Source organism: Geotrypetes seraphini, chromosome 9 (assembly GCF_902459505.1).
Source record: "Geotrypetes seraphini chromosome 9, aGeoSer1.1, whole genome shotgun sequence".
NCBI lineage: Eukaryota > Metazoa > Chordata > Amphibia > Gymnophiona > Dermophiidae > Geotrypetes > Geotrypetes seraphini.
This window is the reverse complement of record NC_047092.1, coordinates 152,704,660-152,729,278: the sequence shown is the minus strand read 5'-3', so window position 1 is coordinate 152,729,278 and position 24,619 is coordinate 152,704,660. Positions and strand designations below refer to the sequence as shown.

The following is a 24,619-nucleotide window of genomic DNA, read 5'->3' as shown; positions in this document are numbered from 1 at the left end:
CTTTTTCCCCCCTACAAACCAGAAGCAATCTTCATGCAATTCCTACCCCTCTCACTTTCCCTCCCCCTTTCAACCCCTCTTACATTTCCCTCCCCTGCAACCCTTTTCTTCTGTAACATTCCCCTCATGCATTTGTAATTCGCTGAATGTCCAGCCTTCTTTCAGTGTGAACCGCTTAGAAGTCAACTGACTATGGCGGTATAGAAAAATAAAGTTATCATTATTATTATTATTATATCGAGGACCGGACTTGGGCAGCCCTGACCTAGAACAGTGTTTCCCAAGTTGGTCAGGTTTTGAGGATATCCACAATAAACATGCATGAAAGAGATAATAATAATAATAACAGCTTATATACCGCAATACCGTGAAGTTCTATGCGGTTTACAAAAGATTAAGCAAAGGTACAAATTGACTGACTTCAAGAGGGGAAGAGGAAAGAGAAGTAATTAGACAGGAAATTCATTGTTGAGGAGAAAAGTGATCAAAAGGACAGTAGGTCGCTATTGAGAGGAAAGAGATAAGTGGATCAGTTGTCAAGATGTTTTAGGAACAGGTGTGTTTTTAGACGTTTCCTAAATTCCTCATAAGTAGAGGGCGAAAGCAATTGTTCTAGGTCTTTACCCCATGATGCTGCTTGGTGTGAGAGAAGGAATTCATGGTGTTTTTTCAGTTTGCAACCTCTCACTGGGGGGGAAACGAAGTTGGAATGTGAACTTCTCTTGTGTCTGTTGGTTGAGAAGGAGAAAAGGTCAGTAATGTATTTGGGGGCAAGTCCGTGTAATGCTTTAAAGCAGAAACAGGCAAATTTGAACTTTACGCGTGCTTTCATCGGCAGCCAATGTAGCTGCCGGTAGTAGGGTGTCACGTGGTCAAATGGAGGCAGCATATGCAAATCAATCTCATGCATATTCATTGTGGATATCCTAAAAAACCTGACCAGCAAACGGGCGCTCCAGCACTAACTTGGGAAACACTGACCTAGAGTACAGAAACAGGCAAGAGAAACAACCTGGCTGAAAGAGACTGCTTTCCTTTTCATTAAAAGCCCTTGGCTCGAGAAATGGGTTGCGACATGGCAAATGAGGTTTAACGTGGATAAGTGTAAGGTGATGTGTGTCGGTAACAAAAATCTTATACACAAATACAGGATGTCCGGTGCAGTACTTGGAGAGACCCTTCGGGAAAGAGGCTTGGGAGTACTGGTCGACAAGTCAATGAAGCCGTCTGCGCAATGTGCGGTGGCAGCGGAAAGTGTGAACAGAATGCTAGGAATAATTACGAAGGGGATCAAGAACAGATCGGAGAAGGTTATCGTGCCGCTGTACCAGGCCATACTACGCCCTCGCCTGGAATACTGTGTCCAGTACTGGTCGCCGTACATGAAGGACACTGTACTACTCGAAAGGGTTCAGAGAAGAGCGACTAAAATGGTTAAGGGGCTGGAGGAGTTGCCGTACAGTGAGAGATTAGAGAAGCTGGGCCTATTCTCCCTTGAAAAGAGGAGACTGAGAGGGGACATGATCGAAACATTCAAGATAATGAAGGGAATAGACTTAGTAGATAGAGACAGGTTGTTCACTCTCTCCAAGGTAGGGAGAACGAGAGGGCACTCTCTAAAGTTGAAAGGGGATAGATTCCGTACAAATGTAAGGAAGTTCTTTTTCACTCAGAGAGTGGTGGAAAGCTGGAACGCTCTTCCTGGGGCTGTTATAGAAGAAAACACCCTCCAGGGATTCAAGACAAAATTAGACAAGTTCCTGCCAATCCGGAACGTTCGCAGGTAGGGCTTGTCTTAGTTAGGGCTAGCCCTGGTCTTTGACCTAGGGGCCGCTGCGTGAGCGGACTGCAGGGCACAATGGACCACTGGTCTGACCCAGCAGCGGCAATTCTTATGTTCTTATGGCTTGATTGTTTTGTTTTTGCCTTTAATTTTATTATGCATTGTAGAATTTGGTGTCAGGTCAAAAGCGCGCCAGGACAAAGGTGCGCGCAGACAACTGAGCACAACGCGGAGGTGCGCACCGAAGAAAATGACTGTTTTAAAGGGCTCCAACGGGGGGTTGGGGGGAACCCCCCCCCCACTTTACTTTATATAGATCGCGCCGCGTTGTGGGGGCGTTGTGGGGGGTTTGGGGGTTGTAACCCCCCACATTTTACTGAAAACTTCACTTTTTCCCTAAAAAACAGGGAAACAGTTAAGTTTCCAGTATAATGAGGGTGGTTACAACCCCCCAAACCCCCCACAACGCCGCCGTGATCTGTATTAAGTAAAGTGGGGGGGGGTCCCCAACAAAACCCCCCGTCGGTGCCCCTAAAAACACTCTTTTTCTTCGGCGCGCGCTTCCGTCTTGTGCTCAGTTGTCGGTGCGCGCCTTTGTCTTCGGCGGTTTTGTTTATGAACCGTAGAATTTTTATAATGAGGACGCAGTAGTGAGAATGATGGTCAGGAACAGGAAGTCGTAAGGATATTTCAGTTTCTGCAGTCTTCAAGGATCAGTACCTGCTGCTTTTGTTGGGGAGGAAGTGGCGGCTAGGCCCTAGTGTGTGGGCCCAGCCAGTGGAATTCTGAATATTTAACCTGCTTCAAGTGGGTGATAAATTTACTGAGATCCAATAGCCATGATAAAGTTAGTAACTCTTCCTAAATAAGATCCTAACAGTTAATCTAACCAAGAAAAATCTTCAAAGACTTCAGCGGATTCAGAACACTGCGGCTAGGTTGATCTTCGCAAAAAGCAAATTTGATCATGTTTCCCCGCTTCTGTCAAAACTTCACTGGCTTCTGGTGATTTCTAGGATTCACTTTAAAAGTTCCTGCCTAATTTTCAAGATCCTACATGGCATTCTTCCTCCCCTAATCCCACTATCCTGGAATTCTTCGAGACCTGACACTACCAGATCTGCCCACATACTCAAACTATCTTTCCCCTTGTTAAAAGGCGTCATGTATGCAGGTAAATTAGGGAAACTCCTTTTCTTCAAATTCACTGAGCTTTGGAATAACCTCCCTGCCTCCAAAACGTAAAGCTATCTATTTAAAATCTAAAGCTAGCTATCCTCTTCATAACCTCTAATTTCTTATCATTTCCTTCCCTCATTATTGAATTACCTGTAAACTGTGCCGAGCTCTATCTTTATGGAGATGATGCGGTATACAAACTTAAGGTTTAGTTTAGTTTAGTTTAATCTGTCTATGATCATCTTTGTTATATGTATTACATGTATCTACACGCTTTGTCTTTGAAAATTACAATATATAGGTCAATAGGCCTGTCTGAAAATTCCATTGAAAATGGGTGTTTCTTTGGATATGTTTTGGGTCACCAAAATAAAGCTGTGCATTTTTGTTAGCACAACAAATATTTTACAGTAACATCTCTTTCCTTCTCCCTTCCCCTCTTCCCCCAGCCACATGAACCAAATAGCAATTTCAAGGTCTCTAGGAACTCAACTACACGTTTTACCACTAGTTAATTTTCAAAGAAAATGACCTGTGCAGTTGTTCTTTGAAATTTGGCTAGAATTGATGTTGCTTATTGAATAGGTTAGTATGCCTGCTATGAATGGATTTTAATGAATTAGGCCTATAGCTGGCTGTTCTCTATTACACAGGTAAGAGCTTACTCCTGGCCTTAAACATATTAAAATAATTAAAATTACATTTCCTAGCATTTGGAAATATGAACCTAGTATTTTACAGTTCAGTGTATGACAGTTCAAAATATACTAGGCTTAGACTTACATAGATCAATTCTTGGTAAGGATGATCACTGAATAATTTATTGGCTCATATAGGAGTCTGGAATGATGGGAGGAACACACTGGCAGGCCCGACTCAAAATAGCAGCTTGCAGAATCACTTAGCTTGTCTTCAGGCTGTGGTATGGCTCGAGGGGTTAGCTCTTTGCAGGGTAGCTTGAACTCAGTAGACGTCAGGACCTTTTGGAGTTAGATGCCTTTGCTTAGGATGGGATTATTACATACTATAATGCAGTGATTCCCAACCCTGTCCTGGAGGAACACCAGGCCAATCGGGTTTTCAGGCTAGCCCTAATGAATATGCATGAGAGAGATTTGCATATGATGGAAGTGATAGGCATGCAAATTTGCTTCATGCATATTCATTAGGGCTAGCCTGAAAACCCAATTGGCCTGGTGTTCCTCCAGGACAGGGTTGGGAACCACTGCTATAATGCATCTCCTGTGTGTTTATACTGTAATATGCCTATACTCTCTAATTAAGACGTGAAGACAGTTGAGTTCAGGCTTCTGCAGCCGCAGTAGTTTTCAAACATAGCCTTGCATAATTTATATTGTACAGTCTGTAAAACATGCATTGGATATCAGGGAAAAACTGTATTCCAGGGTGCCAGAATTGCTGTGTTGCAGTTCCGAACAAAACATAGTGAAGGCCATCAACATGTCACAATACTCATTCATCTGCTGTTAGGGATGTTGAAAGGAATGGGGAAGATGGACACGTTCTTGAAGTGCAACGCTGGCGGGGATGGAAGCATGGCATGCTACCATTGTCGGTCTAGTGGCAAAAATAAGATCATGTCGCTGAGCAGAACCTCTGCTCCCAAGCCAGTCACAACTTTGGATGGGACCTTCCTCCTCCAAAACCCCTGGGAAGCTGCTTGGTGACAGTCTTATCTAGACTGAGCCTCTTTTTAGGGACTCGTTTCCTTCCTCTGACTTGAGTCTCGATGTTTTTTGGGTTTTGTACACAGCCCAGTCATGTTAGCCCTTTTCTTGCTTGAGTAGGGGTGTTGCTCATTAAACAAGGGGAGGTGTGTGTTACTCTACCTGCAAATACTACAGTAGCACTTTTTCCAAAATCAATTTAGAATTGTAATGCGCTGAAATCCAAAACAAACTCATACAGATAACATGAGTGCTGAAACCTGTTATGGTCAGTTTATGGGACAATCGTTTAATGTTCCACCTTCTATTCTCATTCAACCAGTTCAGCGAGTGTTAATTAAGTGATCCTCAGAAACACCACCTGAGACTCCTATACAGGTCCTCGTCGACTTACGACCGCAACCGGTTCCGACTGATAGGTCGTAAGTTGATCCGGACGTAAGTCGGCCTATGTTAAATATTGTGCAGGATTGGTGAAGTTAAATAAATAATTTATAAAACTAACTGTATACTAACTTTACGACGCGTTTCCCCCATCTCCCATCCCAGCCCATACTAACTATTTTTTTACCCCTCCCCGCGTACCTTTTCCTCTGGTGGTCCAGAGGTGTATCCTCCCCTGAGCCCCTCCTGCTGATGTTAGCGGTCAGAAGCCAGCAGCGCACCTGGACCGGCACGTGCAGAAGTGAGATTTTGGAACTCCTGCCCTGCGCCGCTCACTGAAACACTGCCGCCAGTCCTCATGGGACTTGCTGCTCTCACGGCAGTGTTTCAGTGAACGGTGCGGGGCGGAAGTTCCAAAAGCTTACTTATGCGCGTGCTGGCTCTGGTGCACTGCTGGCTTCTGACCGCTGACATTGGCAGGAGGGGCTCAGTGCAGGATACACTGCTGGACCACCAGGGAAAAGGTACGCGGGGAGGGGTAAAAAATAGTTAGTATGGGCTGGGATGGGAGATGGGGGAAACGCGTCGTAAAGTTGAACTGTTGTAAGTTGCATAGGTCGTAAGTCGATGAGGATCTGTAATTCATTGTCTAAGGCTTTAAGTGTTGTTTCATGACCTGGTCATCTTGATATTAACTATGCTGTTATAATGTATAAATAAATAAATAGTTTAGCGATAATTTTTAATAAAGTGACTTATCTTATAAGTGGTCTTCCTTTCAGGGACCCCTAAAGATCTGTATATAGGTCATTGATTTTCCTATTTACTTTTAGACCAAATCTTATCTAAAAAAAATAAAAAAAAAAAGTTTAAATAACCATCCTGATGCTGTTCTTCCCTAAATGTTTTTCTAAATTTTTTTTTTTTTAAAACAATTGTAATTTATCCCTGCCTTCCTTATGTATCACTAATCAATTATGGATAAAATTGTATGTTAATTGTTTTAAAAGGTTTTATCTGTTCCCCCAAATTATTATTATTGTTATACGCATTGAAAATACTTGATATTGCGTTCACATCAAAATTTCAATAAACTTGAAACTCATTACTGAAACACGGACTGTGTCGGGTCCATAACACAATTTTTTACTGTGTGTTTCATGGATTCATTATTCAGTTGCATCGCTTTTATTTGTGAAGACTTTTATTAAACATTTTCATCAAGACCATCGGTTCCACAGTTTTGTTCTTGTTTGCTTTCTCCTTTTTCCTGTGGAGTAGTTTCTTTGTCAGGTTCAGATATATTTATATGCTACTTTTGTTTCTTTTATTCATTTCAAATAAAAACAAGCCCCCTCCTTTACAAAGCCGCGCTTATAGGAATTCTATGAGCGTTGAAGCTGTTACCACAGTGGCTGGCGCTAAAAACATTTGCACGGCTTTGTAAAGGAGTGGGGAGGGGAAATGAATCAACAACAACAAATAATAATTGGTGCATACCTCTAATACACAATGCAAGCAAAAATGGTAAGAATGAAAGCAGCCGTAGTTTATAATTCAACCATTTTATTTATCATTTTTCTTCTCCACATGTCATGATGGTTTATTAATGCGACTGGCCTATAAATATTTTTAGAAACATGCTCTAGTACTAGAAGAGGTTTGTTGTTTTTTTTTGTCTTAAGAGACCTATAAAATAATCCTTCTCTATTCTAAATCACTAGACTAGTGGACATTTTAAAATTCTCTGGAGATTTTCAAAGTTTCAAAGCTCCATTACTGCCCTGGAAATATTGATTGTCAGTATCCGGTGGGCTTAAACCTATTCATTTATTTATTGAAGCTCACACACAAACTGTATGTACATCTTGTATTTAAACAGTATCAATGATCCCATTAAGACTGAAAGTGGACACTTCTATAGTATGTTTATGTTTATTTAAGATTTGATATACCGCTCCTGCATTTTGCTGACCTAAGCGGTTTACAATGTATCAAACTAAAATGAAATTAGGTACTTGAGAAAAACGACCCTATGTGTCCCGAAGGCTCCCAATCTAGCTAAAGTACCTGATAAACTAAAAATATGTAATAACAACATATAATACATTTCCAAGATCAAAAATCAAAGCGATAGAAAATAGAAATCATGAAAGAAGATAAAAAATTTAAAATAAAACAAATTTAAGAGATAGAAAAGTCTCTGAAGCGGCCAGATAGCAAACAGTCATATTTTTAGTGCAGGTCTTAATACAACTCCCGGCATAGCACACTTCGAAAAGGGCGAACAGAATGCTAGGAATGATTAAAAGGGGATCACGAACAAATCGGAGAAGGTTGTCATACCGCTGTACTGGGCCATGGTACGCCCTCACCTGGAATACTATGTCCAGCACTGGTCGCTGTACATGAAGAAGGACACGGTACTACTTGAAAGGGTTCAGAGAAGAGCGACTAAAATGGTTAAAGGGTTGGAGGAGTTGCCGTACAGTGAGAGACTGGAGAAACTGGGCCGCTTCTCCTTTGAAAAGAGGAGACTGAGAGGGGACATGATCGAAACATTCAAGATAATGAAGGAAATAGACGAAGTAGATAAAGAGAGGTTGTTCACCCTCTCCAAGGTAGAGAGAACGAGAGGGCACTCTCTAAAGTTAAAAGGGAATAGATTCCGTACAAAAGTAAGGAAGTTCTTCTTCACTCAGAGAATGGTGGAAAGCTGGAATGATATTCCGGAGGCTGTTATAGGGGAAACACCCTCCAGGGATTCAAGACAAAGTTAGACAAGTTCCTGCTGAACCAGAACGTATGCAGGTAGGGCTAGTCTCAGTTAGGGCACTGGTCTTTGACCTAAGGGCCGTCGCAGGAGCGGACTGCTGGGCACGATGGACCACTGGTCTGACCCAGCAGCGGCAATTCTTATGTTCTCATGTTCACAGATCTGTCACTGGCAGAACTTGAGAGCATCAAAGGAATTAACATTTCTCAAACATATCCACTAAAACTGTTTTATGAAATAAATAAACCCAAATCAACATGAATCAGTACAAATTAAGGCAGATTGCGGTCCCCATTCCATTATTCAATTCGGGAGAGCCATTTGAAAAAAAATGTGCTTTCAGATGTCTCCTAAAATTTTGAAATGATTCTTCCTTCCTTAACTCTACTGGTAAATTGTTCCACAATATTGGAACCAAGTAGAAAAATGCACCATTTCTGGTTGAGGCAAGGTGAGCCTTTGAGATATGGGGAACAGCTACTCTATTGTCATTTAAAGATCTCAACGAACGACTAGGTGTGTAAAATAACACTAGATTAGAAAGATATAATGGTTGTAACTCAAATAATGCCCTATGTGCCAGCATCAAGATTTTAAATTTAATTCTAAATTCCATTGGTAACCATGTTACATGATCAAAGATGTGTGTGTGACCTAACAGCCAAATTGCCGCATTTTGTACATTCAATTTTTACTTTGTCCTATTTCACTTTCTATTGTCATACATCACCACAAACAAATCCAATACTCTGAGCTTTTCTTAATAATATGGGCCTTTATAATTAACTGTATATTAATGCAAAATGTTATACTACTTTTATGTATTTGAATTGCTCCTTGTATTTTTTAAAATACTGAATAAAAATTTATTGAACAAAAAAAATAAAAAATAAAAAAAAGATTTGTACATTAATTTAAAATTGGAAGAGGGGAGCACCAAGATCCATTTGAAGTCAGCTCAATGATGGAAGAAACTGCTCATACACAATGAAGAATTTTGTCTGTATACAACGGAATGCTCCAAAGAATAATTCCTGAAGAACAAAGGTTTTTTTAAAAATATTTTTTTTAGATTAACTCAGGAAAAAATGATTATGCTTTCATTTGACCTGGTAAACCTTTTTTTTTTTTTTTTTGTTGCTGCTTTTGAACTGTCGTCTGTTGGATTACATTACTATAAACTTCCATTTGCAACTGCACAGGCTTTTCCTTTAACCCTTTTTCCTGCTACCCTGTACTTCCAACTGGGATCCTGATGTGATAACCTTTATTCACAGCTATGGGAGGATTTTTCTACTAGCTTGCCTTGTTTCATAATCTTCCCCCTCAAACAGTGTACTGGTCTGGTATTTGCAATGACAGTCCTAGGCTGGGGACCATGTACCGGGGCTCCTTCCAGAAACCCACAATGTTGAACCCTGGATGCAACCACTGACTCAGCTGAGCAGTAGCTATGGCTTCCCTTCTCCAGGGGTCTGAAACTGTCTTTCAAATCCCCAGCCCCAGCAAACCTGGGACGTGAACTAGGAACTTTCCACGGTACTACCACTGAACCACAGGACTGGCTGTCTCCTCTTTTGAAACTCACACCTATTGGCTAGGCCCTTTCTGGTGGAATGAAGTGTTTAGGAGGAACACCATTGGTCAGTGGTAGCTTGCTTCTTCTGTGTGTTTGACTCCTTGGCCAGATCCTGCAGACTATGGTTTCATCCAGAACCTGGTACATGTGCTTCCTGGTTCCAGCCAGTAGGGGTCTCCTATTAACCAGTGGCTGAGGCTTCCTTACCCCCTGGAGCCAAGAATGCTGCCTTCACAGCCCCTTCCAACCTAAGGAGCAGAAACTGAGCCTGACAATTGACCTCCTATGTTCTACATGGCAATGTTCCACATTGTTACTGAGCTGGGTAGGAAGAATTAATTTTTCAGAGCCTGCACGTCTTAATTGATGCCACTGTGTTCAAATATTGAAAGGAAATTCTGGAAGTGCCCAGTTTCTGAATATTATCTAGTTCAGAACAGAAAGACACTAAAGATGATCTTCCTGTGGCTGCAGTTGAAGGTCCCATAATCTACCACAGAGCAGAGTACCAATTTTATCTTTAGCTGACAGAAGATATTGAATGGGGTGGTTGTATATGCAGACTCTTTCCTCATTTTTTTGCCAAGAAAAAGGAGCTGAGAGGGTAGTGCTTTCATCCTTATCACCAGCAATGTATCACGCTACAGGGCGCCAACTTGAAATTGTAGGTTCTTATTTTTTTCAACAGGATTTGAAAGTGAAGGGTGGTGTGGAAAATAGAATGTGGTATTCTATTGTTTTTAATATATTGCAGACTATTTATCATATCTGAAAAAAATGCATATTCCATACTATTTTACAATCTTAGGCAGATTATTAAAAAAAAAAAAAAATAGCACAATTAGAAACATGATTAAAATATTTGCACTATTAAGTAAAAAGATTTATACATACTTAAGGATAAATACACACCACTGTGCAGCAGTCCATATAACATACTAGCCAGTATGGTTCATTTATCAGACTAGCTTACCATACTATTATTACTTTAACTGGCAAAAGAACCATCATAAACTTGCCTAAAATGGTCTTCAAAGATTTTCTGAAAGAGGCATGCCTGGACATCAACTGTAATTCTAAAGAAAAGGAATTCCACTTAATAAGGCCAGCTATCTAAACTATTACATAAATAAAACACCAACACAGAAATGAATTATTACAATTTATATTGTGTACATTATTCTTAACTTGCAATGTATTTTCAAACCCACATAAAATTTTCTTTTTCCTATCACTTATAATCCAACATATAATCGTACATCCATTTTACAAAGATTTTACCACACATTTATAGAAAACTAGACCTCAACCCACCACCTCAAACTAAATAAAGAACAAGACCAAATTCTTTAGCCCAGGACCCCCATGCTACACTTAAGTTTTACAGTAGATGATAGACTTCCATTAGAACTTTAATCCCGAATTTTAGGAGTAGAAATTAATAACCACCTATCCATGAGGAGCCATGTACAATCGATAATAAAACAACCTTTCCTTGTGATGAGAAAGCTAAGATCCATCAGAAAATATTTTGAAACAGAGGCTTTCCGAATTTTAGTGCAATCCCCAATCCTATCTCGCCCTAAAAGCTCTCTTTAGTACATTTACCCTCTCTTTTACAAAATCTGGCAGCACGGGCAGGCGTGTTAAATGCTCCAACGCCCATAGGATCACTATGAACAATGAAACTTCTATTTGTTTGCCAAATGCAATACAATCGACTCTGCTTAAGTGGAAGACCTCCGGATCGGATCGCCACGTGCGCTTAAGCGCACTTTTTTGTCAGGTGGTCATTTAGCCAGTATCGGCAGCTATGTGGGGTGATGATGGCAACAGCAAGCATTGCTGAGAGGAAGGTGCTGGTGAGTGCTCTGCGCGCTGGCGTAGGTCTCTCGTCTACTTGCTGCCTAGGACGGCTTGTAATGCTGTGACGATCCGGGGATGGGGGTAGGGGGATAGTAAATGCAGTGCAATAAATACAGAGGACCCTTGATTGCATTTAATCGGAGTCAACCTAACATGAAAGCATAGAAGTGGGACCTATGACATCAGTGCGCATAGCGAATTGTGTGCTTATCAGACGTGTAAATATCCAGAGTTTACGTCCATTGACTTTAATGTAAAAAAAAACTGGGACCGTGGTCAGGTGCGGATAACCGGAGCGTGTGCTTATCCAACGTGCACTTAGGTGGAGTCGACTGTAGTCTCGGATAATATATGTAAGGAAGTCACTAGTGATAATGGAATACTACCACGCAAAGTCTTATGAACATGGGTTGTGATTTTAAATGCAGTCACTGCTAAAGACTCAATCTAGTAATAAGCTTCAAGTGAGACATATCGTAGATCTAAGCTGTCAATTCAGATTTGCGGTTGGTAAGGGCGGGAAATGACCTATACTAGAGCTTCCTAAACAGGGTCAGGAGAACCCCGAAAGGGTTCACAAAACCAAAGGTCCCATAGATGCATTGTTATTCTCCATCTCCTGAGGATTGCATAGCTTTGGTCTCCTTTTATCAAATCGCAATAGAGCTTTTTATCACGGGCCGGCAATGTAAATTTATTTATTTTATTTACTTTTAGTATTTATACACCACGTATAGTCTAAGTGGTTTACATTCAGTTACTCAAGCATTTTGCCCTATCTGCTCACACTCTACCTAATGTACTGGGGCAGTGGGGGGATTAAGTAACTCGCCCAGGGTTACAAGGAGCAGAGCGGGATTTGAATCTACAACCTCAGGGTGTTGCGGTTGTAGCTCTAACCACTACAAGAATGAAACAAAAAAGTGCCCACTTGTTCCATAGTCAGAAATGGGAGTCCAAAACAAAAAAGCCAGAAAACCGTAGAATCCAATGATCTTGACATAATGTTTTATAAAATGCAATAAAATCAATGCAAGCGCCACTTCACTGAGTGATTAACATATTGTGTAGTAGGATACAGACCTAACACGGTCCGTGTTTCGGCTGACAGTCGCCTTCCTCAGGGGTCTGGGTCAGTAAACACTTGATGGTATGAGTAGGTGGCTGCAAATATAAGATGTAAGATAAACCCTTGCTTAAAAAAGTCAGGAGCTTGAAAGAACGCGTCTGCAGTGCAAGAGCTATTAGCGTCCCCATCTGAAGCAATTACATTGGTTACTAGTTGTATTTTGGGTGCAATATAAAGTTGTTTCTGTGGTCCATCAGACTACTTACCATCAAACACCATGGTACTTTCAACAAGTTGTGGCACTCTATAAGTCTTATAGATCTTTACGATCAGAAAATCAAAAGCTATTAATTCCAATAGTGCAGGGAAATTATGCAGACACTAGAGCAGGGGTGTCAAAGTCCCTCCTGGAGGGCCGCAATCCAGTCGGGTTTTCAAGATTTCCCCAATGAATATGCATGAGATCTATGTGCATGCACTGCTTTCAATGCATATTCATTGGGGAAATTCTGAAAACCCGACTGGATTGCGGCCCTCGAGGACCGACTTCGACACCTGTGCACTAGAGCGATGACTTTCTGTATTGCTGGTGTCAAAATGCGGAATGCTCTGGTGAGTCAATTGCGACTGTGTGAAAACAGGTTTCAGTTTAAGAAACAGTTAAGAGCTCAGCTGTTTGTTTCTGCGTTTTTGTGATTTATTAGTCGGTATTTGAAGAAAAGAGTCTGCTTAACCGTGTTTGCTTTGGAATCTTGCAATTTATTAGTTGACATTTGAACAGACAAAATTGTTTAATTATATAGATTTTATGATGTGGCTTTGTAAAAGGGGGTTAGTTTCACGATTATTACAATTACCCATACATATCTTAAAGAACTTTAAGGGCTCCTTTTACTCCGTTTTTAGCGCATGCATGAAATTACCGCGCGCTAAACCGCGTGGTACACTTCTAGAATAATGCCAGCTCAATGCTGGCGTTAAAGTCTAGCGCGTGTGGCAGTTTAGCGGGTGCTATACCGCGCATTAAGGCCCTAACGCACCTTAGTAAAAGGAGCCCTAAATAACTAACGCTCAAATTTAATTTTTTTTGTTTGTTTTGCAATTTTATAATTTCAGTTATAATGTGTCTGTTTAGTGTGCCGGAGCTAAAAGAGTTTGAGAGACACTGAGCTAGAGCTTGTTTTTACCAATATGATGATTATTCTGGTACATTGGTCTCAAACTCCAACTCTTTGCAGGGCCACATTTTGGATTTTTAGGTACTTGGAGGACCTCAGAAAAAAAAATAGGGCTCCTTTTACAAAGGTGCGCTAGCGGTTTTAACGCACGCTAAAATGCCCCGCGCACTAGCCGCTACCGCCTCCTTTTAAGCAGGCAGTAGTTTTTCGGTTAGTGTGCGCTAAAAATGCTAGCACACCTTCGTAAAAGGAGCCCTTAATGTCTTGTTAAAGAAATGACAATTTTGCATTTATAAATCTTTGCAAGTTTATAAATCTTTCCTTTTGGCTAAGTCTTAATAATAATATTATAACTTATAGCTAAAGAGACATATGATCATAGAAATGGTTTTATTTTACTTTGGTGATTGTGATAAACATACCGAGGGCCTCAAAATAGTACCTGGCGGGCCGCGAGTTTGAGACCTGTCTGCAGTAAAAGCATCATAAAAGCAGTGAAAATATAATTTTAATCGAGCACTATTTCTGCTTTATTTCTTAGTGATAACATGCAGATATTTGGCAACATATTATTTTAACTGAAACTTTTTTTTTTTAAATCCAAATATCATCACGGGAATAAGTCAGGATTCTGCCAGAAGGATAATAATGCTCCATAAAAATAACATATGTAATGTTTATAGTATATGCTCAAGATTGAGTTCTATGTTATGTGCTCATCAGAAATCTCTCCTATCTGGAGCACAGAAAGAAGAGCAAAAATTAGCAACATCAAACGTGTCTTGCATTCATGATGTTGCATTCCTGGTTTTTGCTTTCTCCTCAAGATTTGGCAGGAAATCTGTTTGTTGCCTTTTCTTTGACCCTGGCCTCTGATTTGATAGAGACATACTGTATAGCTCCAGGAAGTGGCCTTGGTCTAGCAGTTGCTATCTGACAAGTCATGAATAGAGAAGGTTATTCAGATTGCAAGGCAGTACAAATTCACTGTCAGTTCAGATGGACATAACCATGAAAGTGTCCTTGCATACAAATTTCTCAAAAGTGAAACAATTTGAGTTCTTAAGGCCCAGCTAGCAGTCTGCTATCAGGCAAACCACAAGGCACATCTGCAAGCAACTCTTAGGGCCCTTTTTACAAAGCCGTGGTAGTGATGCTGCCATGGTAAATGCACCATTGCCTAGATGTCCGGATTTCTCCAGACATGTCCTTTTGAGGACATGACTGAGGGTCTGGACGACTTTTAAAAACCTGACACTTTGTCCGAGCTTCTAAAAGCTTCCCGACATAATCTCATCGGGAAGGGTCATTGCGTTATGTCCGTGTGTGCGCAGATGCAGTCTGGAGGTGGGGCTGGGGACGGAATAGGGCGGGAAAGAGGCAGAACTGGGAGGTCCTGGGGGCAAGGCCATGGTCTGGATTTTACATAAGAATAGCCTTACTGGGTCAGACCAATGGTGCATCAAGCCTAGTAGCCCGTTCTCACGGTGGCCAATCCAGGTCCCTAGTACCTGGCCAAAACCCAAAGAGTAAGTGAAGTTTTGTGTCCCGGTTCCTCAGCCTTTTTGGATACAAGCTGTTTCATGCGGTGACGGGACTAAATCGCACGAGACAACGGCGCGCCGACAACTGAGCGCAGACAACTGAGCGCAAGGTTGACAGCGCGCCGAAGAAAACCACTATTTTAAAGGGCTCCAACGGGGGTGGGAGGGGGGAACCCCTCACTTTACTTAACAGACATTGCGCTGGCGTTGTGAGGGGTTTGGGGGGGAAAACTGAACTTTTTCCCTAAAAAACAGGCAAAAAGTTCGGTTTCAAGTATAATGAGGGGGGTTACATCCCCCCAAGCCCCCCACAACGCCAGCGCGATGTCTATTAAGTAAAATAGGGGGTTCCCCACCAACACCCCCTGTCGGAACCCTTTAAAATAGTGCTTTTCTTCGGCGCGCCGTCAACCTTGCGTTCAGTTGTCTGCGCTCAGTTGTCGGCACGCCGTTGTCTCACGCGGTTTTGTCTATGAATCGTTTCATGCTTCTGTCTTATTAAAGACTTGGCATCTGTTACACCATTCCTGCAGTTTTTTTCTTTTTTTTTTTTTTCGATTCGATATATCACTGCAGTTTTGTCAGATTCTTTGCTTGTGCCAAAACCCAAAGAGTAGCAACATTCCATGCTACCGATCCAGGGCAAGCAGACGCTTCCCCCATGTCTTAATAACAGACTATGGATTTTTCCTCCAGGAATTTGTCCAAACCTTTCTTAAAACCAGCTACGCTCTCCGCTTTTACACAACCTCTGAAAAATCTGGTAACCCTACCATAGCCCATTCAGTTCCTGTGGGCTTTGGTGCGTTTACCACAGCAGCATCACCACCACAGCTTTATAAAAGAGGCCTTTAGAGCAGGATTCTATAAATGGCACCTAAAAACCAGCCGCCGATTGCATGTCAGTCATCGAATGGAGCTGTTTATAGAATTGCAGCTTCATGAAAGGTAGGCCAGAGTTTTAAAGGTCTATATTTCCGGCACCTGCCTTTCACGTAAATCGCAGTTACAGAGACTGTTTATGACGCCTAATTCCACTTCCAGTGTAAGCCATTCCTACAGTGGCATTAGGCGTCGTAAAGCGCCTCCATAGCTGCAATGAAGGCGCCAGTTTTCTACATTTAAAAAAAAAAAGTATTATCATCGTGTTTAAACGGCTTTTTCCACTTAAGTTAGGCACCTAACTTAAGGCGCCATTTATAGAATATGGGCCTTAATGCTTCACAAGACTAGTAAGACACTCTCCAAGGAGCAAGACCTTGCAGGTCATTGAGAATTGTTTTCATTTCATCTGATAGAAATAACAAAGAAAGCAATGACAGAACACATCACTGAAAGCCCTTTCTGTAAAAATTATTATTCTTTATATACCCCCCCCCCTTTTACAAAACCGTAACGTGTTTTTTAGCACCGGCCATGGCAGTAACAGCTCCAATTCTCATAGGAATTATATGAGTATCGGAGCTGTTACCGTCATGGCCGGCGCTAAAAACTTCTAATGTTTGGTTTGATGATGAACTATTGGAGCTATAAAGGAAATTGAGGAAAAAGGAAAACAGTTGGTTAAAATCAGGAAAACTAGAAGGCAGGATTAGCTGACGACTAAAATTGAAGATTGCAACAATCTGATCCAAAGAGAAACGAACTAAGTATTATGCTCAAAAGAATTGGTGTGACTAATACTAAGAGCTCCTTTTACAAAGGTGCACTAACGGTTTTAGCTAAAATGCCGCGTGCGCTAGCCGCTACTGCCTCCTTTTAAGCAGGTGGTAATTTTTTGGCTAGCGCGCACTATAGTGTGCGCTAATCTTGTGTGCCCGCTAAAAACGCTAGCGCACCTTTGTAAAAAGGAGCCCTAATAGTAAGGAGCTATTCAAATTGGTCAATGATTTGTTTATTACTGAGTCTAAAACAAGATCCAAATCAAAGAATCCGCCTTCAGCAGAAACGATTGTTGAATATTTTAAAACCAAGATTAGCAATTTGAGAACTCATTTTGATTCCTTTCCTAATAAAGATCTTGACATAATTATTAATCAATTATGCGATGAAATTAGGATAAATATGACATGGGATCAATTTAACGCTCTAGATTGGACATTATTTTGTAAGCTATTTTCTAAATGCGCCAAATCCAATTGTGATCTGGATAATTGTCCCTCTAATTTGATGAGGAATGCCTCCTTTATTTTGAAATCTAATCTTTTCAAATGGATTGCCTCCTCACTGAAAGCAGGATTATTCACAAAGGAAATAGGCCAGATTTTAGTTACCCCTATTTTTAAAAATTCTAAGGAGCCTATTACCTGTAATTCTAATTTTAGACCTGTAGCCACTATTCCACTGTTTACAAAGCATATGGAAGGATTAGAAAACGTTGTGAAAGGTCACTTGGACACACAAAGTCAGAGGCGTGAAGAAAGTACAAGAGGTTTATTACAGCATACCGGACTCTAGTGCAGTTAACAGCCTGCCTACTAGAGTGTTAGAATCAGGAAATGCATGGACTTTTATGCCCTTTTCACTAAACATATGCAAACTTAACATATGCAAAAACTGCAATTTTCATTTGTTACTTCTATAACTTTTCTACAATTATTATTGGTCCTAAGCCAGCACTTATGATAGGTTCAGGGATACAACTTATAGTCCTATAGGAAACTAGCTCATTTCTCTGCTTATCTAAATCTTACAGGTCTAAATGTTACATGTACAGAAGGGCAGGGTACATCATGGCTCAAACTCATCTATTTAGCTTACAATGTGGTAAGGTAGGGACATACATTTTAGGCAGATGAGGTCAATAGATTGTACACTGTTTTCAGCTATGTAGGCCAGAGCAATATTTTAAATAACAGTTAACCATTTCATGACCCTACAGTTGAACTAACAAAATATTTAGATAAATTTGATATTCTTCAGGATTCAGCACAGAAACCGTATTAGCCTCACTGATTGACCACCTTCATGGCCTATTTAGGGCTCCTTTTATCAAGCCGCGCTAGCGGGGTTAAAGCGCGCAACTTTTCGTCACGCGTTAACCCCCACACTGGCCTAAAAATTACTGCCTGCTCAAGGGAGCCGGTAGCGGCTAGCGCGGCCGGCGGTTTAGCGCACATTATTACACGCATTAAACCGCTAGCGCGGCTTGATAAAAGGAGGTCTTAGTTTGGGATCCAGTGCGCTGATTCTTCAGCTGAATCTGAGTAGTACGTTTGACCTGGTAGATCATGAGATATTATTAAATTGTCTAGACTCAATTGGGATTTCAGGGCAAGTTTTGAATTGGTTTCAAGGTTTTTTAAAAAACAGATCATACCAAATATTCAGCGCTGGTGAATATTCATCTTCGTGGATGAATTCTTGTGGTGTTCCACAAGGTTCACCACTTTCACCTACACGATTTAATATTTACCTAGCATCATTGGGAAATTTATTACATAGTTTACAGGTTAAATTTTTTATCTATGCTGATGATGTAACAATACTCATTCCTTTAACATCGTTCACGATTGAAGTAAAAAACCAATTCTCACTTGTTCTGGCCCAAATAGAGCAATGGTCCACTAAATTTAAATTAAAGCTTAATCCAGAAAAAGCAATGTTTTTCTTGCCAGTCCTAATGACAAAATTAATGAAAATGAACTTCATTTAAATGGTCAAAATTATAGCTACTACGATAAAAATATTAGGTGTTACGCTGGATCGTTCGCTATCTTTTAACGATCATACTGATCTAGTGATAGAAAGATGCTTTGATAGTGGAAGCTTCGTACTATCAAAAAATACTTTGATTTAACATCTTTCAAATTGTTGGTTCAGTCATCAATTCTGCCCATTTTGGATTACTGTAACATTTATCTAGGTTCTCATAAAAAAAAACTCTTAGTAGACTTAGAATGATACAGAATACAGTTGTCCGTCTGATTTTTGGCCTCAAAAAATGTGATCATGTTAGTCCTTACTACCAAAAGCTCCATTGGTTACCATTTGAGGTTAGAGTTTTGTTTAAATTCAGTTGTATTTGTTTTAAAGCTTTATTTGGATTGATCCCAACCTCTCTTCCCATTTTGAATTTCATAATCCAAAAAAGAATACACGAAAAATTAGTTGGTCTATGTTTCCATCAGTAAAAGCATGTCGCAGCAAGAGATTCTTGGGGAAAACCCTTGCTTTTCAGGCTGGCACAATGAATTCATGTTGGACCGTTCAAATTTCCCAAGCTCAAACTTACTATTTGTTTCAAAAAAATCTTTAAAACTTATTTGTTTGAGAAATACTTGACTTAATTTTAATTCTATCTTCCGATGAACATTTTAATGCTTATGCTGGTGATTAATTGTTCATTCATCTCTATTTGCTGTGAATCGCTTTGAACTGAAGGTTTGGCGGTATATAAGAATAAATTATTATTATTATTTTTATATTCTAACTAGATAACCTTTGCTACTTTCTTTACATATTTTTTTTAAATGACAACTTATAGGGTCCTATTACAAAGCTATGGCAAGCACTAATGTGTGATTACCACAGGTAAAAATGCACTACCGTAATGCACACTCAGGCATCTCATGGCAATTTCAGGATTGGTGTATGCTACCCATGCGTGTTTGGGGATGGAGAGTAGATGCAGTTATGCTAATTAGTTAGCTCATGGGCATTGCCGCACGCTAACTGATTAGCGCATGTGCCCTTACCACCTACAAAATAGGTGGTGTTGAGGGCTCTTATGCTACTGGGGAAATTAGTGTATGACACACAAAATACAGAGGATAACAATAAGAACATAAGAAGTTGCCTCCACTGGGTCAGACCAGAGGTCCATCGCGCCCAGCAGTCCGCACCCGCGGCGGCCCATCAGGTCCATGACCTGTCAGGTTTTCTTGATTTAGCCCTATGTCCCCTTATTTTTCTATCTATATTCCTTCTATACCCTATCTACCCCTGTCTGTACCCCTCAATCCCCTTATTCTCTAAATTGTTATACTTGTGTTCAATGGAGGGGCTAATCATCTGAGACTTCAAACTCTTTTCAACCATTGAGGTAGAGAAAATGTCTCAAATCGTATCTGACAGCATTGCACAAAGTGTTGGGAAAAAGCTGACTCCATTACTGTCACAGGCATAAAAAAACTCCACCCCAACTCTCTTGAAAAGTCTCAAAATGAGAAACAGCCCTGCCACATGCACAACTGAGTGACTTATCTGATAACGCTGAGAGTCACATAGAATCTTCCGATACAAACTTTCACTTCGGCTTCTCTTTATACTTTTTCATGCTCTTCCTGTGATAAGGACCAGTGCTTAAGGAATTCAGACACAGAATGGCTTCAGATACCAGTTATTCAAGGGTCTCTCTTCTTGTCAATGAAGAGCCATTGTTTCAACAGATACCAAATTGTGTCAAAGGAAAATCCAATCTGTTTAGTCAAGGTGTTGGGGCATTGAGGTTACAATTTGACCTAAGCAGTGCATTTGATTTTGTTGATCACTGCCAATTACTTAGGGCTCCTTTTACTAAGGTGCGCTAACATTAAGTTGGCCTTAGTTTTTATGCGTAGTGCGGGAGGGGGGGGGGCAGTGCGGGCTAATCTGCAGCGCACGGTAAAAACGCTAGCGCACCTTAAGAAAAGGAGCCCTTAGATGTTTGGATGCTTTGGGCATTTCTGGTAATGTCCTTAAATGGTTTCAGGGCATTTTGCATTTTTGTAGCTACCAGGTCTGATTTGGGAATGCATTTTCTAACAAATTGTTGCAGAGTTCATCGGGGATCTCCTCTCTCTCTCCTTTACTCTTCAATGTCTACTTGTCATCTCCCGGACATAGGTTATCTAAGTTAAGTGTGACATTTTATAGTTATGCTGCTGATATTATTTTTACAATTCCAATATATTCATCATTCTTTCAGTCTATACAGTTAATTTCCACCACAATCACAGCTGTAGAATTATGGGTGACCAGATTTAAGTTAAAACTCAATCCGTAAAAAACAAAATTCTTCTATGCTACTCTTGAAAGAAGAAAGAAATAGAGACAAGTATAAATTTGAATGGAATTTTGTACTCGATTATTTCTACTATAAGAATTCTAAGGGTTACTTAAATCAAAATCTCACTGTGAATTCAAATACAGATGCTTTAGTAAGGAAAAGTGTCTATATGTTGTGGAAATTACAGACTTTAGACCATAATTTAATGTTTCTTCTTTTAGACTGTTGGTACAGTCATTAATTCTAAGTGTTTTGGATTACTATAATATAGTTTACTCAAAGGGTGGTGTAGAAGGTTAAAGATGCTACTCACTGCCAGCGGTCATTTGAAGAGTTTGAAGAGGTGGGGGGAGGGGGTGTGAAGCAGGGAAGAAATGTGGAGGGAGGGGGCACATGGCATGGTGATGCTGAGTGCCACCACACCAGGTACCTCCTTTCCTCACTATGCTGCTGCCTTTGACCCTCCCCAGTCAACACCCCCTTGTGATTGCATGCTATGGATTTTGCACGCACAGGTTACAGAATACCGTCTAAGATCAGTTGAATTCATCATTGCTAATTAGTGCCAATTACCACCAATTATTAATAGTTAACATCAATCATCAACTCTTTATTATATTCCTGATCGCATTCTGTAACTTGTGAATGCAACTTTGTGTGCTAAGTAGAAAGTTGGGTGCCCAGCTGTATAGAGTTTAGTGAATAATGGACTGAACCCTACTTCCATAATTTGTGTCAAATGAATTTTATATATCATTTATTTCTTGAGACCACTATAGAGATTTGTATTTCATGTACTTATCTCTTTTCATCCTTATTTTGAAATCTCCAGGCCTTGTAATGGGGTTAATTATACGGTATGCTACAATACCGTTGGATCTTGACAATGGGACTGCCTATAGCTGTGAGAAACTACAAAGTAACCCATCAACACTACTTGTGAATGTCACAGACCAAGTGTACGAGTACCAGTATCGGAGGGAGATCAGCCAGCAAAATGTCAATGGTCACAACAGTAATGTGATGTTGCAAAAGGTAAAAATACTCTTAAACATTCCTATTTCTTACCACTCTGCATTTATCTATTCATGCCTGATCATAAGAATACAAGAAATGCTTTATTGGAAGCTTTAGGGGTAGAATCTCCCGCTCACTATCTGATCCAGAGCATCCATCGAGCGGAGATCGCAAAGACCAACACCTTGCTCATAACTCTGATGATATTATACAGAGTATCCACTATATAATTCACCCCAGATAGCATTTGGGGATCCTTGTCATCCTCTGGGTCTAAGGCTCAAAACAGGCAGGTGTGGCTAGCCATAAAGGAAGTTATGGCTGTTGCCTTAATCCCTAGGACCAAGGCTTCAAATTTCCTCTTGAGGAGCAAGTTCACTTTATGGTCCTGAGAATCCTTTAATATCACACCTCCTTCACTAGGCAGGGATGTGCGTTTGGTGACCTGCACCACTAGCGAATCCACCTTCGACTGAACAACTGCTGGAAATCTGAGGAAAAGCTTGGCCATAGCCTTAGCCACCCACAGGGATACCTCTGTCGATTCCCAGTGGTCCATTACCAGCTTTGTGATGTACAGATGTGAAGGAAAGCATGCAGTTAGAGCAAAAGAGCTGCTCATAACTGAGCACTGTGAGAGGGAGCTGGAGGAATGTCCAGCTTCAATTCTCTCAGTGGGGCAGAAATAATGCCTGAGAATGCAGAGGCCTTGAAAAGCCAGTGCACCGTGGGGGTCTTCCCCCTGGTCCAGGGTCACTGCTGCTTCTTGACCACCATTCTCTTAGAAAGAACAAGACTCTGGCAGCGAAACTTCATCCTGGGACAACAGTGTCATGGAATCGGACTTTCCATCTTCACTATTTATGTCATACTGAACCTCCTAGTCCAAGCCTATGTCCTCGTCTGGCCAGGGCACATACTGAGAGGAGCTCCCGTGCACCACCACCTCTAGTGTGCTGCAAGCAGATGTTGAGGACCCTTGGCGTTCCATGTGAGGATCATAAAATCCAGGGTGTACTGGGGGTCTCAAGGACACCGGCAGGAACCCCCTGCCTGCCCTTGTGGGCTATGCGGCCCCCAAGTATCTGCACTTGGCCAATGCATCTTCAGAGGGTTCTGAAAATGGTCTCTTCCCATGAGAACATGCCTCCTGTGATCCCCAGCCCTGGTGAACTCGGAGGAGGCTGAGCCCGAGGTCCCACCCCTCCCCTGCACACTCCGCTGCGTGCAAGACATGTACCCTCTTCGGCCGGCCATCCAGTGCAAAACTGTCATGATATAGGGATAGGAAAGCCCGAAGGGTTCCATCCCTGTCTATTTTAAGCAAAATTGAGGGGTTTTGAGGCAGATGGAGGCTATACACTACAGTGACTAAGTTTGACGTCATCACGTTTTTCAAAAAGGGTTGGGTATTTAATGCTTGAACGCCACGGCCATGTTTCCTGGATTAAATCTATAACGCGGGGAGCATGAGCCGTTGGATTTAAGGTATTGCTAGAGAGTTATGTATTGTTCTAAACATTTTTCTAAGTTTTTTCTAAAGATTTATCTAATACTGAAAGTGATTGCTATTTATTATATACTTGCAGGGAGTCACTATAGTGGCCGATGACGTCTATGAGTACCAATATTCTGTATGATCTAAAAGTTTATTGTCATTTAGGAGGTACCACTGAGGTCAATAAGCCTAAGAAGCCTAAATCAGATCAATTAATTAAGACTTCTCTTATGGAGATATATATATTCTGATTTTGTAAAGGGGAGTTCTGAAAAATAACTGAGCTGGCTGTCTGAATTGTTTAAGAAGGATCATTGGGTTTCTGCTCCTGAAGAAGATAGCGAAACGGAGCTTTGTCAGGCAGTGACTAATTTCCTTTGGACTCGGATAAGTTGGATTTTCATTTATATTGTTTTTTGATTATTTATCTTTGGTGATTTATGGGTTTGAGCAGGGAAAGAAAATGGAAGATGACAGTTTTTAACAAACTTACAACTGCTAGATGATGAGAGTACACTGAATAGTTTTCACATTATTATTATTATTCTTTTCACTTACAATTATTCTCTCACCACAGAGGAGACATCGTGATGTACGTGGCGAACTCATTTAGGTCATAGACATTCGGTTAGTCAAATATGAGTTGTCTGCCCAGGTTTATACTGCTAGTTTGGTTCATTGCAGTTCCCCAGTACTGAGGTCTCTTTCTTTCTAGTGGGTTTTGTTACACTTTATTTTATTTATTAAAACTTTTTCAGATTCTCCCCATTTTGGCTAATATAGTGAGGGCTACTCCCCTTTCTATATTTAATGCCAAACTTTTTGGGTACTTTGCCTAATATAGGTGCCATTTATAGAATATGGCCCTTAACCTCTTTCCATTTAGAATAGTCTGTTGTATCATTCTTTCTTTAAATTAGGAGTTAAACTAGAATTCCCCTTATTTTCTATCTTATCTATCTGTATGCTCCATCTTTGCTTACACCTTGTGCTGTCTATCATAATGTTATATTGTGTACAGTGTTGACATTGCAATGTAACATACTATGGGCTCCTTTTACGAACCTGC

The 24,619-nt window shown here is 40.8% G+C and overlaps 1 protein-coding gene across 4 annotated transcripts in view; it reads left to right on the top strand.

Moving 5' to 3' along the window:
• Nucleotides 1-24,619, top strand: part of SLC9A9 (solute carrier family 9 member A9) — a 463,721-nt gene that overhangs the window by 62,164 nt on the left and 376,938 nt on the right. For all 4 annotated transcript variants that reach the window (XM_033958486.1, XM_033958485.1, XM_033958487.1 and 1 more), the window contains exon 2: nt 21,868-22,070. In XM_033958486.1, coding sequence (XP_033814377.1) covers nt 21,876-22,070 — 195 coding nt within the window. In that variant the 5' untranslated portion in view covers nt 21,868-21,875. The remainder of the gene's footprint in view (nt 1-21,867; nt 22,071-24,619) is intronic.